This window comes from Phytophthora cinnamomi (genome assembly GCF_018691715.1).
Source record: "Phytophthora cinnamomi strain GKB4 chromosome Unknown Contig35, whole genome shotgun sequence".
NCBI lineage: Eukaryota > Oomycota > Peronosporomycetes > Peronosporales > Peronosporaceae > Phytophthora > Phytophthora cinnamomi.
In genome coordinates this window covers 186,396-200,047 of record NW_027150968.1, presented here as the reverse complement: position 1 = coordinate 200,047, position 13,652 = coordinate 186,396, and the positions used below count along the sequence as shown (strand labels likewise).

General features: G+C 55.1%; 4 protein-coding genes across 4 annotated transcripts; 3 read left to right on the top strand and 1 right to left on the bottom strand.

The window, feature by feature from the left end:
• Positions 1-1,593: 1,593 nt before the first annotated feature.
• IUM83_16961 (uncharacterized protein) lies at positions 1,594-3,944 on the bottom strand (the record flags this gene model as incomplete). The annotated part of the gene is made up of 2 exons (XM_067941882.1): positions 1,594-2,989; positions 3,409-3,944. 2 exons carry the CDS (start codon positions 3,942-3,944, stop codon positions 1,594-1,596), a joined length of 1,932 nt encoding a protein of 643 aa, XP_067792344.1.
• A 2,221-nt stretch (positions 3,945-6,165) lies between these two features.
• Positions 6,166-7,513, top strand: IUM83_16960 (uncharacterized protein; the record flags this gene model as incomplete). Its single annotated transcript, XM_067941881.1, has 2 exons — positions 6,166-6,599; positions 6,679-7,513. 2 exons carry the CDS (start codon positions 6,166-6,168, stop codon positions 7,511-7,513), a joined length of 1,269 nt encoding a protein of 422 aa, XP_067792340.1.
• A 542-nt stretch (positions 7,514-8,055) lies between these two features.
• Positions 8,056-8,907, top strand: IUM83_16959 (uncharacterized protein; the record flags this gene model as incomplete). Its single annotated transcript, XM_067941880.1, has 2 exons — positions 8,056-8,520; positions 8,605-8,907. The coding sequence occupies 2 exons, from the start codon at positions 8,056-8,058 to the stop codon at positions 8,905-8,907; spliced, it is 768 nt and encodes a 255-aa protein (XP_067792417.1).
• Positions 8,908-8,953: 46 nt separating this feature from the next.
• Positions 8,954-9,388, top strand: IUM83_16958 (uncharacterized protein; the record flags this gene model as incomplete). Its single annotated transcript, XM_067941879.1, has 1 exon — positions 8,954-9,388. The coding sequence occupies one exon, from the start codon at positions 8,954-8,956 to the stop codon at positions 9,386-9,388; it is 435 nt and encodes a 144-aa protein (XP_067792389.1).
• Positions 9,389-13,652: the final 4,264 nt, after the last annotated feature.

The window sequence follows — 13,652 nt, the reverse complement described above, 5'->3', positions numbered from 1 at the left end:
ACGCCCAACTCCTTGCGCGTCCGCCAAGGCAGGACATGGCGAACGCGACCTTCGACAGCGGGTCGACGATGCGTCGAGCCGCTATGGCTGTGTCGAGTTCGACAAGCTATCGGAGGAGAGGCTCGCCCTCTCTTCCCACGTAATTGCTTACGCTCAACTTTAATGGTTGAGCACGCGGTGTCGTCCCTGACGACGCCGTCACTGAGGAAGCAGCATCACGCTGCTCCTTCATGATGAAGCCCAGAGCAACACCATGTTGCTCCGTCGGCGATAGCGTACGCAGCATTGTAGCTATCGCCGCTTCTCCAATGACTGTTGACAGTCGTTGGAGGGCCTCCCACTCTGGGCCAGACAGGTGGGGGCAGTCAGCGCGTGCAACATGCGTTGCAGGCGTGTTGGAGCTCTCCATGGGAACCTCCGTGCTCATGTGGTTCTCGGCTCCGCGTTCGTACACCGCGTACGAACGTCAAGCAGTCGGTCGTTGGACGGACTACAAAGTGCTACCAGGTGTAGTGGGTCTAACTTGACTCACTACTTTAGCTTACACGTTGCGCGACGTGTATGAGGAAGCGTAAGTACTTAGTAATTACTTAGGTTAATTATATTTGAATACACAAATATAAGTTAACTTAGACAAGACTCCAAGTAGCTAGTTTAAGGTAAAATGAGAACTGTATTGTTTGTAAATTGATCTTCCTCTAAAATCTGCTAAAACTGTCTATCATCTATGAAAGGGTTGGCAGCGGCTGGCTGTCAGAGCCCCGCTAATATGCATGTCTCTGATTGGTAGAAAGATGCTGCTTTCTACCAATAGGATCTTTGGGTATGTGTGGACCACTCACTGTGGTGGTCCACTTCAATGTATCCATCGGTGTGTCTTACACCAATGTGAGGAAGTATCCAAAACGTTTAACAGATAACCTATCTGTTAAATTTACAAGTGGCTTGCAGCCACTTGTACGTGTAACCCCGTTACACAAGCGCACACGGACGTCCAGACGCACGCGGGAGTACCTAGTCAAGTGGAAAGGATATGAGAATCCAGAATGGTTACCTCTGTCACAACTCAGTTGTGGAGCTCTTGTATGAGTTCAACCAAGATGCACGTGCACGAGCCCGGTTCCAGACGATGCAGGCTGGGGACGATCATCCCAGAGCTTAGTGTCCAGATGAATCGGCTGTGTGGGTATGCGTCTCGTCGGAAAGTGTTCTGAACTGGTGGAATTGTGACATGGATGTGGGCATGGTGATTTGGAATTTTACGCTTGTGGGTTTGACGAAGTGTTCTGACAGTGGATTTTGGAGTGTAAGGACCTGTGAGTTTGGAGACGACATGACTATGTGATTGAAATGACAACAAGAAGACAGGATGAAACGATCAAGGCGATTGCATTCAGAACGAATATGCAGGGAAAGAGCAGACGCTATGCAGGTGACTTGGCCCAGGAGCTAGTCTTGGATCGAATCGCGCTGCCCATCCGGAATCAACCGGCGGCGGACAGCTTCCGGAAGGTGGTCAATACGCTCATCGTCCGAAGAGCAGAGAGCCCACTGCGTGCGGGTCGGTTCACGGGCATCCAGGAGTTCCATCTGCTAGTTCAGGGAGTAAAGCAGGTTGGTGCCGGGCTTAGTGTTGTCTTGACTCATCAGGATCCAGTAGTAGATGTGCTTGGGGAACTTCCAGATGCCGGGCTCATCCCAGCCAGAAGCAGGAACAATCCCGGTCATCTGCCGCTCCTTCGTGGTGACGCGCTTCTTGAGGCTCACGAGGTTCTTGATCCGCCTGGCGCAGATTCTTCGGATGTAGTTGGACTTGGGGTCCTGGTCCAACACGATCCAGTGGAGTGCGTGCCAGACCGCTTCTGCGTTGTCGACCATCAAGTCGACCCAGTCCTCGATGAGCTTGACTGCGCGGTCGCCCAGACTTGCCCGACGATGGAAGTAGAACTCCGCACGGCGCAAGTTCACCATCTTGTCCCAGGGACGCGTCCCCAAGAAGTCACGAAGCTCGTCAGGCTTGCATCGCGCTTTCAGGAGGTCCAGGTCGTGGCGGTTCGGAATGAAATCTGGAAATCGGGGTGTCTGCTGTGGAGCGTGCGCAATGGGGTCACCTGGCTTCATGCGAACTCCGAAATACATCCAAGAATTCACGTTCGGACCCGGTGTATCGATAAGCCGGACTTTGTCCGCAGTCAGGTTGTCCGGACCCTTGGCAGCGAGATCCGTCGGAGCCCCGGAATTACGTCGGTTGGAACGCTTGGAACGCTTGGACTTCGACTTGGGCCTGAACTCAGAGTTGTCCTTGGACTTCGACTTGACTTCTGCATGAGATACCGACTCGCTTCCTGATTGGATTTCAGACCGCGGCTTCTTGGACTTCTTGGACTTTTTGGACTTGGATTTCTTGGGTGTGCTTGACTCCGCAGAGGAAGTACTCAGACGCCGACGCTTGGAAGTTCGCTTGGCAATGCTTGGCGGGCTGCTATTCCCAGAATCGTCATCCTCGTCGTCATACTCGTCATCGACACCGTCATCCGGATCCTGCTGTGAGTCATACTCCTCGTCCTTGTCCTCGACCTCGACCAGTTCGTCCTCTTCGAGCTCCAGAATCTCCAGCTCGACTTCGTCTCGGCGGAGACTTGGAAGCAGATCCCATTCAGGAAGATGTCCTCCGCTCTTGACCAGGGCTTCCAGAGATGTCGAGGCGACAGTCAAGTACCGACGCGGGATATACTTAGTCCACGGCGTATCGTCTAGACGGTGCCAATACATCATTGACAGCAGCATGAGGACGAGGTCGTACAGGTGGAACTTCGTGTGGAGACACTTGTCCTGCCCTGCCAAGTCCAACGCGTCTGGGTATTCCAGGCCGTCCTTCATCAGGAGCTGGGCGTCCGAGCACAGTTTCTTCCAGACGACTGGGTAGTCCGCCAGATGGGCGGGAGCTTGCACCGAAGTCAGCGGCATGGGAGACTCTTCCGAGCGACAGCTGGCGTCCGAAGTCTCGATCCAGTCCGTCGGAAAGTCTTGAGCGACGTCCGGAATCTGCCTTCTTGCTGGACTTGGATGACTTGGACGAGGACTTCTGCTTGCCGGAGCGTGTGCGATTGGACCCGGACGTCTTCGAAGATGAGTCTTGAGACAGGTCAATGACGGAGCTTGGAGGACTGCTTTCCTTGGTCTCTTCGTCGCCGTCGTCTGCAGGTGGATCCATCCGGACGAGCTGTGGAGCTTGGAAAGCGAGATTGTCGTTGGCCATGACAGACTGTGATGACCGTCTGCCACTCGCGATGGACTTGTGTTCCAGACTCCAAGTGGCCCAGAAGGTCACGAAGTCGGGGCCAGTTCGTCATCACGGTCGCGTTGTCCTGAAGAAAGTTCATGACGTGCGCTGTCCGGAGACGAGACCTTGGACCCGACGCTGCCCGATTCAGCCGCACTGACTCCAGCTCGGCCTTGAGATCGCGAACTTGATCGTGGAGGCTCTTGACGTCCTTCTCCCGCCCCTCCATGAGAAGGAGGAAGTCCGAGCGACTCTGGGCCACGGCCTCGGTCTTCTCCCTTTGGAGCTCTGCCGCCTTCTCGATCCAGTAGCTGGTCTGGAACTGCTGCTCGCGCTTGAGCCGGAGGACCTCGTCCTGAAGATCCACGTTCGCCTTGGGGTCCTCATCTTCAGCGAGTCGACGCTTCATCCGGTCGTGCTTTGCGGTCATCTTCCGGAGGAGAGACATCGTCCCGAACGTCCGATAGGCCAATTGCTTTGCGTCGAACTGGATCAGGATGCTTGCCAGCTTGTGTTTGACGGCGAAACTCTCGAGCTGGGACGTGAGCCCGGATTCCGTCAGCGGATTCTCGCGCGGGGTCAGGATGTAGTCCCCGATGATGTCGTTGTCCTCGAAGAAGTCGTACAGGTGCACCAACTCACTTGCGTCCAGACTCTCCATCTGGACCAGGGCCTCCAGACCTGCAGAAACATCTTGCCGTCGTTGTGCTTCTCCGTCGCCGGGACGCCGACGACCCGCTCCGTGACGTCCGAAGGCTGCTCTGCCGGGAAGGAGAATGCGCTGGGCTTGTGTGACGTAGCGAGCCCTGCGGCTTTGCCGTTGTGGGGGGCCTTGGAGTCCGGGGACCCCCCTGTCGGGCCGGACGCCTACTGCTCCACCTCCTCGTCTTCCTCCTTCTTCTTCTCTTCTTCCTCTTCCACCTCGTCCTCTTCGTCCTCTTCACCTCTCATCGCTGGAGCTACGCCCGTCATTCGGAGCGGAGGACCCTGCGCCTACGCCGTGTTCGGCGGAGCCGGCCCCATCCGGGACGCTGCTCGCGGTGCGCGTTGCGGGGGAGGGGACCATTGATTGCTTGCCGGGAAATCTTGTTCTGGCTGCGTTTCGATGAAAGAAGTTTCCGGTGGATGGTTTGGGACCCAACTGGCTGACGCGATGTGGGACAAAGAAAGGAAGCGACCTCCGCAAGCTGTGCAACCGTGCCGCCGTCCGGAGCAATCCGGCGTTTGGACATCTTCGTGCACCTTGCTACGCGTGGTCTCATCGCAACCTATCAGCTCGAAGGCAAATTCCTCTATGAGAGCTTGGGATGAGAGGGACGGTTGACGCGAAGCGGCTCCTCAGAAAATTGTCCAAGCGCCTATCCGGTAACCCTGCCTGTGATGGGTCCACATAAAGACATGCGACGCTGGAGATCGTCCACCACGGCGGAGAGCAGGGGCATGCACAAGCTGAGAGCCCAAGCCAGCGGAGGTGAAGTGCGGAAGGAGGCTGCCCGAGAACGCTCAATGATGAAGTATACTGAACCCAAGTCATCTCCAGAATCCTCAGTTTCACGACTCCAGACGGAGGAAACTCCGAACGCCAAGCTCCGGATGCCGACCTCCCGACGGAGCGACCACATGCGACCAGTCGCTGCCTGATTTGTACCCAGAAAGTCCGGAGATGTACCCAGAAAGTCCTTCCAAGTTTCAAGTATAGTCCAGCCAAAATGTTAACGACCGACCATGATGTGTTATGCACCGACCAGATTCCTGCCCGATCCATGACCCGCTCGACGTGCGACGTGATTACGCCACGCCCGACCATAGTGAATCCAAGATAAAATGACTGCTTCCAGAGAGATTGTAGGTACATACGCCTAACAGACTATATAATCAGAGAGTTCAATTTGCCAAGAAGAGCGCAAGTGCTGCGGAGTCCTCAGGGACAAAGTATTGCTGTCAAGCAGCGAGAGGAACAAGCCCTGTCCGGAGGAACCAACCCTGCCGGGGGCCTTAAGCTGCGAGGCCTGCGTCTGGACGCGTTGTGACCGCGATTACCGCCGTGGAACTCTCCCAAAGGCTAAGACCAAGTTAGGCGGTGATCGGGCGACGCGCGCCTGAAGTGACCTGTCCTATTTCATATTCCAGTTGTAGGTTCTCTTTCTGGAGACCTCATATTTCATATTAACTGCATTTCTAGGAGGTTGTGTGTAGTCACCCCTGGATCCAATCGATTGACTACTTTGTGATAGGACTGTATATTGTTTGACTGAAGGCTGTCCTCCTTTGGGAGTTGAGCTTTCTAAAGTCTTCCGCTTGGAGTTAATCATCTCCTTGTGGAAGCTGGTGCGCGTGAGTAAAGGGTGCTTCCGGGTTTGACGAGTGATCCGGAAGAAACTCAAGTAGACTGGTGTACGGACCCCCCGCTCAAGGCTCCACAAGAATAAGTAGCGGCTGTATATTTGCATATTAACTCTCTGTATTTTCGGTTATCTAGGAAGGTTTACCTGTGATTTCGCCCCCCAGTCGTGGGGACTTACTGTTTGGAAGTAACGTAAGCGCTCTACACTCAAGGCCTCTTCATAGTGAAAACAACTCAACCGGTGAATTCCGTCCCACCGAAGGTAAACGACACCCACAGGCATTCACAAGGTCACACGCCAACCTCGTTCTTTGCGGCACCTAAGTGCTGCTTCCGAGGTCTGACCCCATTGGGAAATCCGGAAGGAGGAGTATTTCTCCGGAAGGGCGGCCCCGTGGCTCCGTGCTATACACCTGGGCGGTAAAAGGTGCTCACCCGCCTCGCCACACATATCATAGAGAAATCTTCTTCATACACGCGACACCGGCGCTCACTCACCACCAAGGCAGCTTCTCGGCCACTCAAGCGGCGTGGCAGCATGGCACCAGCGGAAAAGGGCGCGCGCAAGGCGCAAAAACAATCGGATGACGCACAGGGTCGCGACAATCAGTCAGGGGGCGCGAAAGAAGCGTCCGGATCGCGCAAGGCGACGGAAGAGGGACCTGCCTCGGGCGACGAGCACCTGGAGAGCAAGCAGGAGGGCGGCGACGAAGAGAAGGGTCGCGGCAGTGGCAATGACAGTGGTGCGGACGGCGGCGATACGACGGCGGGCTCAGGCAATCGCGCCGAGTCGAAAGACGACAGCAAAAGCTCCGGCGAGGATCTCGAAGAGCCCAAAGGCCTGCGCGCGGACACTCCGGCCTCGGGTTGGGGAAGCAAGGGCCCTGACTCGCATTCGCTCCTTCATCCAGGGTGGCGAGAGCGTGGCCTCATGTCCAAAGCGGAGTACGATCTCCGTGTCAAGGCTCGTCCGTGCGTCCAGTTTCTCGTTTGTTGACAATGGATGTCAGCGGCCAGCGAATTGGCTCGTGCCGCCGTGTTACGCGGACAGCGAACCGCTCCAGCTTGTCGGCGTTCCTGCGTCGGAAATGGCGTACCGCAATGGGGCTCACCTGCGCGACGGCTATGGCGGCTTGGCGGCGTTGCAGATTCTCGAACGGTTTTCCGACCAAGACTTGAACGACCTTGAGTCAGTCCTCGGTGCAGGCGTGCGCTCAAGTATTCTCCAGTCCGCTGATCAGCCGCGAGCGGATAGCAGCCTCACGCTCATGTTGGGATCCCTCACGATGCAAAGAAAATTCGCGGCGGTCCTGACCGCATTCAAGCCTTGGCACCTCGCGGAGAACGCGATGAACACACGCTCCTATTTAAAGCGGTTGCTCGTCCAGTATCGACACGTCAAGGCTGCTCTCGAGTCCAGCGGGACTACCTCCGTCCGAGATGTGGTGAACTTGCGTACATGCTATGATGCGCTGCGCCGGGAGTCGGCTGCGATGGAGGCCTTTTGGCAATCTGAGGTCGGGCGCGTCGAGAGCGAGAAACAGAGCGTGGAACTTCGAGCTAAGCGGAATCTGGTCGCTCAGGAAGACGACCACCAGCATCAACTGAACGCGCATGCAGACGAGATCGCTGACCTGAAAGAGCAACTGGCAATATCTGAGGCTCTCTGCGACGTTTTGCGGCTGGAGTTGCGCGAGAAGACTTGGGGTGCTTGGTCCTTCTCGGACTTTTTGGATTGGGAGTCCAGCATCACAGTCTCTGAGAACTGGAAGCGCCTGCAAGAGTTGTTCGCACACTTCACGGCCGGCGGTCGACCTCGTTCGGCGTGGATTACCAACATCCATGTGCTGGCAAGTGTGTGTGGCGATTACCAGGCTGAGCGCTAGAAAGCCAATGATGGCGACTCCGCACCCAAGCCCAAGACTCCGCCCAAAGGCTGTGACGTCACTAGGGAGTCCGAAGAGTCCAAGAAGAGCAAGCCAAGCTCATCGCGATCCACAACCAAGAAAAAGCCGGCATCCAAAAACAGCAAACGTCCACTCAGGGACATGTCTTGGGAGGGGTTCAGGGCTAGGTGCAGTTACGGCCAAGCATGCACATTCCTGATGCTCAGTTGGCTCGACCTGCGTCGAGTGTATTGGAGTTGTCTGAAGACGAAGCACGCGCGACTCACAAGTCTGGAAGAAGCTTCGACACGACCTTCGTGTGGTGATGCAAGCTGGGTTCAAGTACGAAGACGCGTTGGAGCTCGTGAGAGACGCGTTGGAGCTCGTGAGAGGTGATCACTTGGTTCACCCTCTCATTCCTCGTGAGCCTTTGATCGAGATGCTGGTCAGTATGATCCGCAAGCGACGAATTGGACTCCACACCGTGGACCAGCCGCGTTCCTGAGATGTACTACCTCTGCGCTGAGATTGGGCTTGAGAGAATGTTCGACCGGGAGGAAGACTTCGAACCGTGGCTTCTGCTGGAGGAGGACTCCGCCCGAGACGAGACTGAACTCATGTCCTCCAGCAGCAGCAGCAGCAGTGGAAACTCGGCGTTCGAACATGAAGATGCAAGCGCCACGTCCGAAGTTCCTGCCTCCAAGGGTGCGTCGAAGAGTACAACCAAGAGCAGCTCGGCCGGGGCCAAGCTCAAGCTGGAACTGCTCGAGTCGGGGTCCGAGAGCAAAGGCACGTCTTCCACGCTTCGACGCTCACCTCGGACCAAGAGAGCCAAGATGGCCAAGGCAAAGTCCAAGTCCAAGTCCAAGTCCAAGTCCAAGCCTGCTCCCGCAGCCAAGGAATCCAGCACGGCGTTCAAGGTCTTTGGGCAACGGATTGGGTCACCGCGGACGTCCACACCATTGGCCCAGATAGCGCTCGAGGATCTGACGTTGGCGCAGCTGAGCGTGATCGAAGATCCGGACCCGGCGCTGACTTCGTCGCACCGTTACTTTGGGATCAAAATGTGCTTCTACCGCCGGAAGTGCTAGCCGCAGACCGTGGGGTTCCCAAACTACGCGCCGCAGAAGAGTGAGACTCAGTTCCTGAACCTCCGCTGGAGCGCAGAGTTGTACACGGCGATTCTCCCACTGAACAAGCACGGCAAGATCGCCAAGGCCAAGTTCCCATGGAATCGCATGTTGGCTGAGCGCACCAAGGTCTTCTATTTCTACTCTGCATTCAAGCTCAGCGCAGCAGTAATGGCTGGCCTCTCGCGTTACGTGGATTTCATGGAGGCGAACTGCCAGGCTTGGTGGGACTTGCTGCACTGGATCATGATCGACGTTGATTAAGATGGCGAGTCCAAGATCTCTACGACAAGCGCCGAGTCCGGACTCCTTGATCCGCAAGTACAAGACCGAGGTTAACCGCCTTCGACGCATCCCCAAGTTTCCTGAGCGTCTGTTCCAAGAATTGGGACTTTGGCCGCTGCCTCAGCGCGCCTCCTACTGGATCTGGGAAGATCCTCGCGTCGTCGACTATAAGGGTCACCCCAAGCTACTGACCAAGCAACTGGAAGAGCTGGACGAGCGTGAGCCTGCCCGCACCATGTGGACAACTGCTGCCAACGAGGTCGAGCGCACCAAGCATGTTCCTGACGAGCTTCACAAGAAATCCATTCCACTCCCCAAGCGCACGCGCAACTGGATAGTCCCGAACCATGCGGACAACTCGACAGAAGACGACGGAGATGAAGACGCCGATGACGATGAGGAGAGCGAGGAGGTGGACGAAGAAGAGGAAGAAGGCGAGAAAGAGGAGAGTGACGAGTAGCTGGCCGCATAAGCTGTTGGACACTCTCACACGTCGCCAATTTTGGACGCAGCTTCAACATTACTTATTTTTTTTGCTTACAGCGTAATTGAAGCATTTTTGAATCACTTGCGCCCAATCTCTTTCTCCAATTCTCAGTCTTTCCTTCCTTGTTGCACTCAGTCCTTACCCTTGGTTCACATTCTCCATTCAACAGTCATCTCTGAGTCCTGCCGTCGATGTAGTGGGCCTACTTTGGCTCACTACTTTAGCTTACACGTCGCGCTACGTGTATGGGGAAGCGTAGGAGTTTATTAATAATTTGAATTAATTATACTTGAGTCCACAAGTATAATATAAATCAAATAAAACACCAAATAGGTAGTTTAAGGTAAAATGAGAACTGTATTGTTTGTAAATTGATCTTCCTCTAAAATCTGCTAAAAACTGTTTATCATCTATGAAAGGGTTGGCAGCGACTGGCTGTCAGAGCCCCGCTAATATGCATGTCTCTGATTGGTAGAAAGATGCTGCTTTCTACCAATAGGATCTTTGGGTATGTGTGGACCACTCACTGTGGTGGTCCACTTCAATGTATCCATCGGTGTGTCTTACACCAATGTGAGGAAGTATCTAAAACCTTTAACAGATATTTATCTGTTAAACCATAAGCGGCAATTGCCATGCACAAGTGACAGTTGTCACTTGTGACCGTTGTCATGCACAAGTGACTGTTGTCACTTGTGTGTGTAACCCCGTTACACCATCCCCCCGTTAAGCTTAGACGTGTCGGTATCGACACGTCAATTAATATTGACTGCTTGTCAATTGTTTGTGCTGGGGATTTCCGTGCTCATCTGCAATGAGCACGATCAAGTTGAAGACCACTATTGCAACAGAGTGTAAACTCTCTGTTGCTGTGTACAATGCGCGATAGCGCGAGGTGCGCCGCTACCACGGGGACAGACAACACAGTGTCTGTGTATGATTCTTCGATGTCGACCGCGTCTATGCGTCGACATCTCTAAGCGAATTTCTGTTGCTTACCGTGATCGGGTAAGCAAACGCCAAAGCACTTCGAGTCCTTCTCGAAGTGGCAAGTATTAGCAACTCCACGCTGTTGCGGTGGAGGCTGGTGTCCGTGCGCCGTGCGCACTGTCCGTCCAGGTGGCGGTGCATATTAGCAACCGCGACCACAACAGGTATACTATATGTATACCTGAAAGCTTCAATGATCTCCGTGCTAATTATCTAGCACGCGAGTTGTCAGGCGTTGTAGATTACTACAGCGCTCGCACTACCTTCTTGCTGGTAGTGCGTGTTGGGTTTCGTACTCCTTCACCATGTCCGGAACGTCTTCCATCAGGACGTTCCGTGGTTCCCACGTGTCGTGTTGGGGAGGGAAACCTCTCCAACGAATGCGAAAACAATCCGGACCTCGGATTGTTTTCCTATGCTCAACAATTCGCTGGACGATCCAGCGAATTTCTCCGCGTGCGTCTCGCAGCGGTGGCGGAGGTGGTGGAAACACGCTCCGATGGTCAACGCCGTGTTGACCTTCATCTCGTGTTGCTCCACGACCAAGTGACGGTCGTGGAGTACTTTCAGAGCGCGGCGGTTGCCGCTCTGTTCCTTCGTGTCCCGGCTCTGGCGGTCTCCCAGACCGCCTTGAACGTGCCGGTCGGGCTGTAGGCCCGACTGTATTAACTGCTCCAGCGCGACTACGCGCTGGAGGGGAAGGTTTCCCCTGTCGAGGCTGTCTCTTCGGGTCAGACGAGCCACTTGGCTCGTGCTGGAGGTATGGCTTTAACCGCCCGACAGAAAATGTCGGGTGGAGCCGCATGCTAGACGGTATGTCTAGCGTGCATGCGTTACCGTGGCGTGCCATCACCGTGAACGGCCCGATGAAGCGCGGAGCAAGCTTGCTTGCTCCGAAATCCGAAACTGCATGTCTAGGCAGGTTTTGTGTAGCTAACAAAACTAATGAACCAGCTTTGAATTCATTTGTGTTGCCTCTGCCCACATTGTCTGCGTTCAGCTTCTGTTGGTCAACAGAAGCTGCTATTGCGTCTTGGACAAACCGAATTACGGCTTGTCTTTTGGTGATGAAACTGATTGCATCCGAGCTGAAGTCATTCAGCTCGCTCTCCGCTAGAGGCCCGGCCTCTGCGTGGTTCTTTGCGGTGTCTGCGCCCTGCGCAGACCCGTGGTCGTTGTCCTTGTCGGTGGAGGAGTCTGCGCCCTGCGCAGACTCATGTGGTTTGTTCATTGTTGCAGCTGACACTGTGCAAGTGTCAGCAGTTTTCTGCGGCTGCTGTATTGCAGTCGTAGATCCTCCCCCACTTAAAGTGGGAGCCACCACTCCGAGTAAACTCGGCAGACGGGCATGCCGCATGGCATTCACATAAAACGGTGTATGCCCGGTCGAGGCATGCACTGAGTTGTTGATGGCAAACTCTGCCATCGATAGGCACTCGCTCCAGTATTGGAACGAGTGAGCGTAGCTCTTCAACATATCGACGAGCACGCGATTCACGCGCTCGGTTTGACCGTCCGTCTGCGGATGATCCGCAGTCGACATGGAAAGCTGGCTCCCAAGAAGTGTAAACACTTCTTGCCACAGGTGCGCTGTGAAGCGCGGGTCTCTGTCCGACACGATGTCGGACGGCATGCCATGGTGTTTGAACACCATGTCGACGAACAGACGGGCCGTCTGCTTCGCGGTCACCTCTGCCGGCACCGCAGCAAGATGTACCATCTTGCTGAAACGGTCTACAAATACCACAACACCGGTGTTCCCTCCGCTGTCCGGGGGAAGACCAAAGATGAAGTCCAATGACATGGACTTCCAACACTCCGACGGAGTCGGTAGTGATTGTAATGGAGCCTGCGCAAACGGCGCAGGCTTTACGCGTTGGCACACCTCGCAAGCACGGACGTACTTGCGCACCCACTTGTACTGGTGGTGCCAGTAGAAGTCACGCGTGAGAAGGACGTATGTCTTCTCACGTCCGAGATGTCCCGCAGACGGGGCATCATGATACTCGTACATGATCCTGAGTCGCAGGTCATGGTCATTTGGCACGACAACGCGATCCGCGTTGTCGTCGACTGCATTGTAAAGCAGTAGTCCGTCGTGCACACGAAAGCGGTGTGCACGCGCTCGAAGGTGCTTGGGGAGCTTCTGACGGGACTTGTCAGAAGGTGCTGTGCCATAGGCCAGCAAGAGCTTCGCGTCCGCGTCGTGCGCGTACGCGGCCTTCACATCATCCAACAGAGATGATGTGGGTTTGCTCGATCGCATGGCGTCAATGGCATTGACGTCAACAGCTTCTGCATAGTCCGGCCGACGTGATAACGCGTCGGCCACCACGTTCAATCTTCCGGGTTTGTATTCGACCCGGAAGTTATACTCCGCAAAGAATGAGAGCCATCTCGCCATACTTTGTGAAATGTGTGGCGACTTCACTGCGGTGCGCAGTGAAGCATGGTCGGTGTAGACCACAAATGGTCTACTCCCAAGCAAGTACACTCGGAACTTTGCGAGTGCATACTTCATGGCAAGGAGTTCCTTGTCATGCACCGGATAGTTGCGCTCAGCTGGCTTCAGCTGACGCGATTAGTAGTAGACGACACGATCACGGCCCTCGTGATCGTGCTGCATCAACGCGCATCCGATCGCGAAATCGGATGCGTCACAAACTACGTGAAATTGGCGATCTTGGTCAGCCACTGCCAAGATCGGCGCCTCAGTCAAGCCCCGCTTGACTGCATCGAATGCCTTTTGGCAATCGGGTTTCCAGTTCCACACAGCTTCTTTCTTAAGAAGCTGTGACAGCGGGCGGATCTTGCCCGCATAGTCCTCCACGTACTTGCACAAGTACGTGGCCAAGCCAAGGAACTGCCTCAGTTCCTTGACACTTGATGGCGTTGGCCATTCGTTAATCACTCTGACCTTTTCTGGGTCAGGGCGGACACCATTCTTCCCTACGAGACACCCGAGGACGGGTATCTCGCTCGCCCCGAAGATACACTTCTTCAGGTTCGCGTAGAGCTTATGCTTTCGCATAAGCTCAAGTAGCTGCCGGAGATGCACCCTGTGCATCTCTACGTCGGTCTTCCCGTCCACAGCCCGGCTGTGGATGAATACATCATCGAAGTAGCTCGGTGCGAAGTCGCGCACCGAGCGCAACAAGTGCGTCACGCACCTGTTGAAAGTCGCAGGGGCATTCTTAAGCCCCTGTGGCATTACTAGCCATTCCCAGAGCATGCCGCTTGGCGTGCT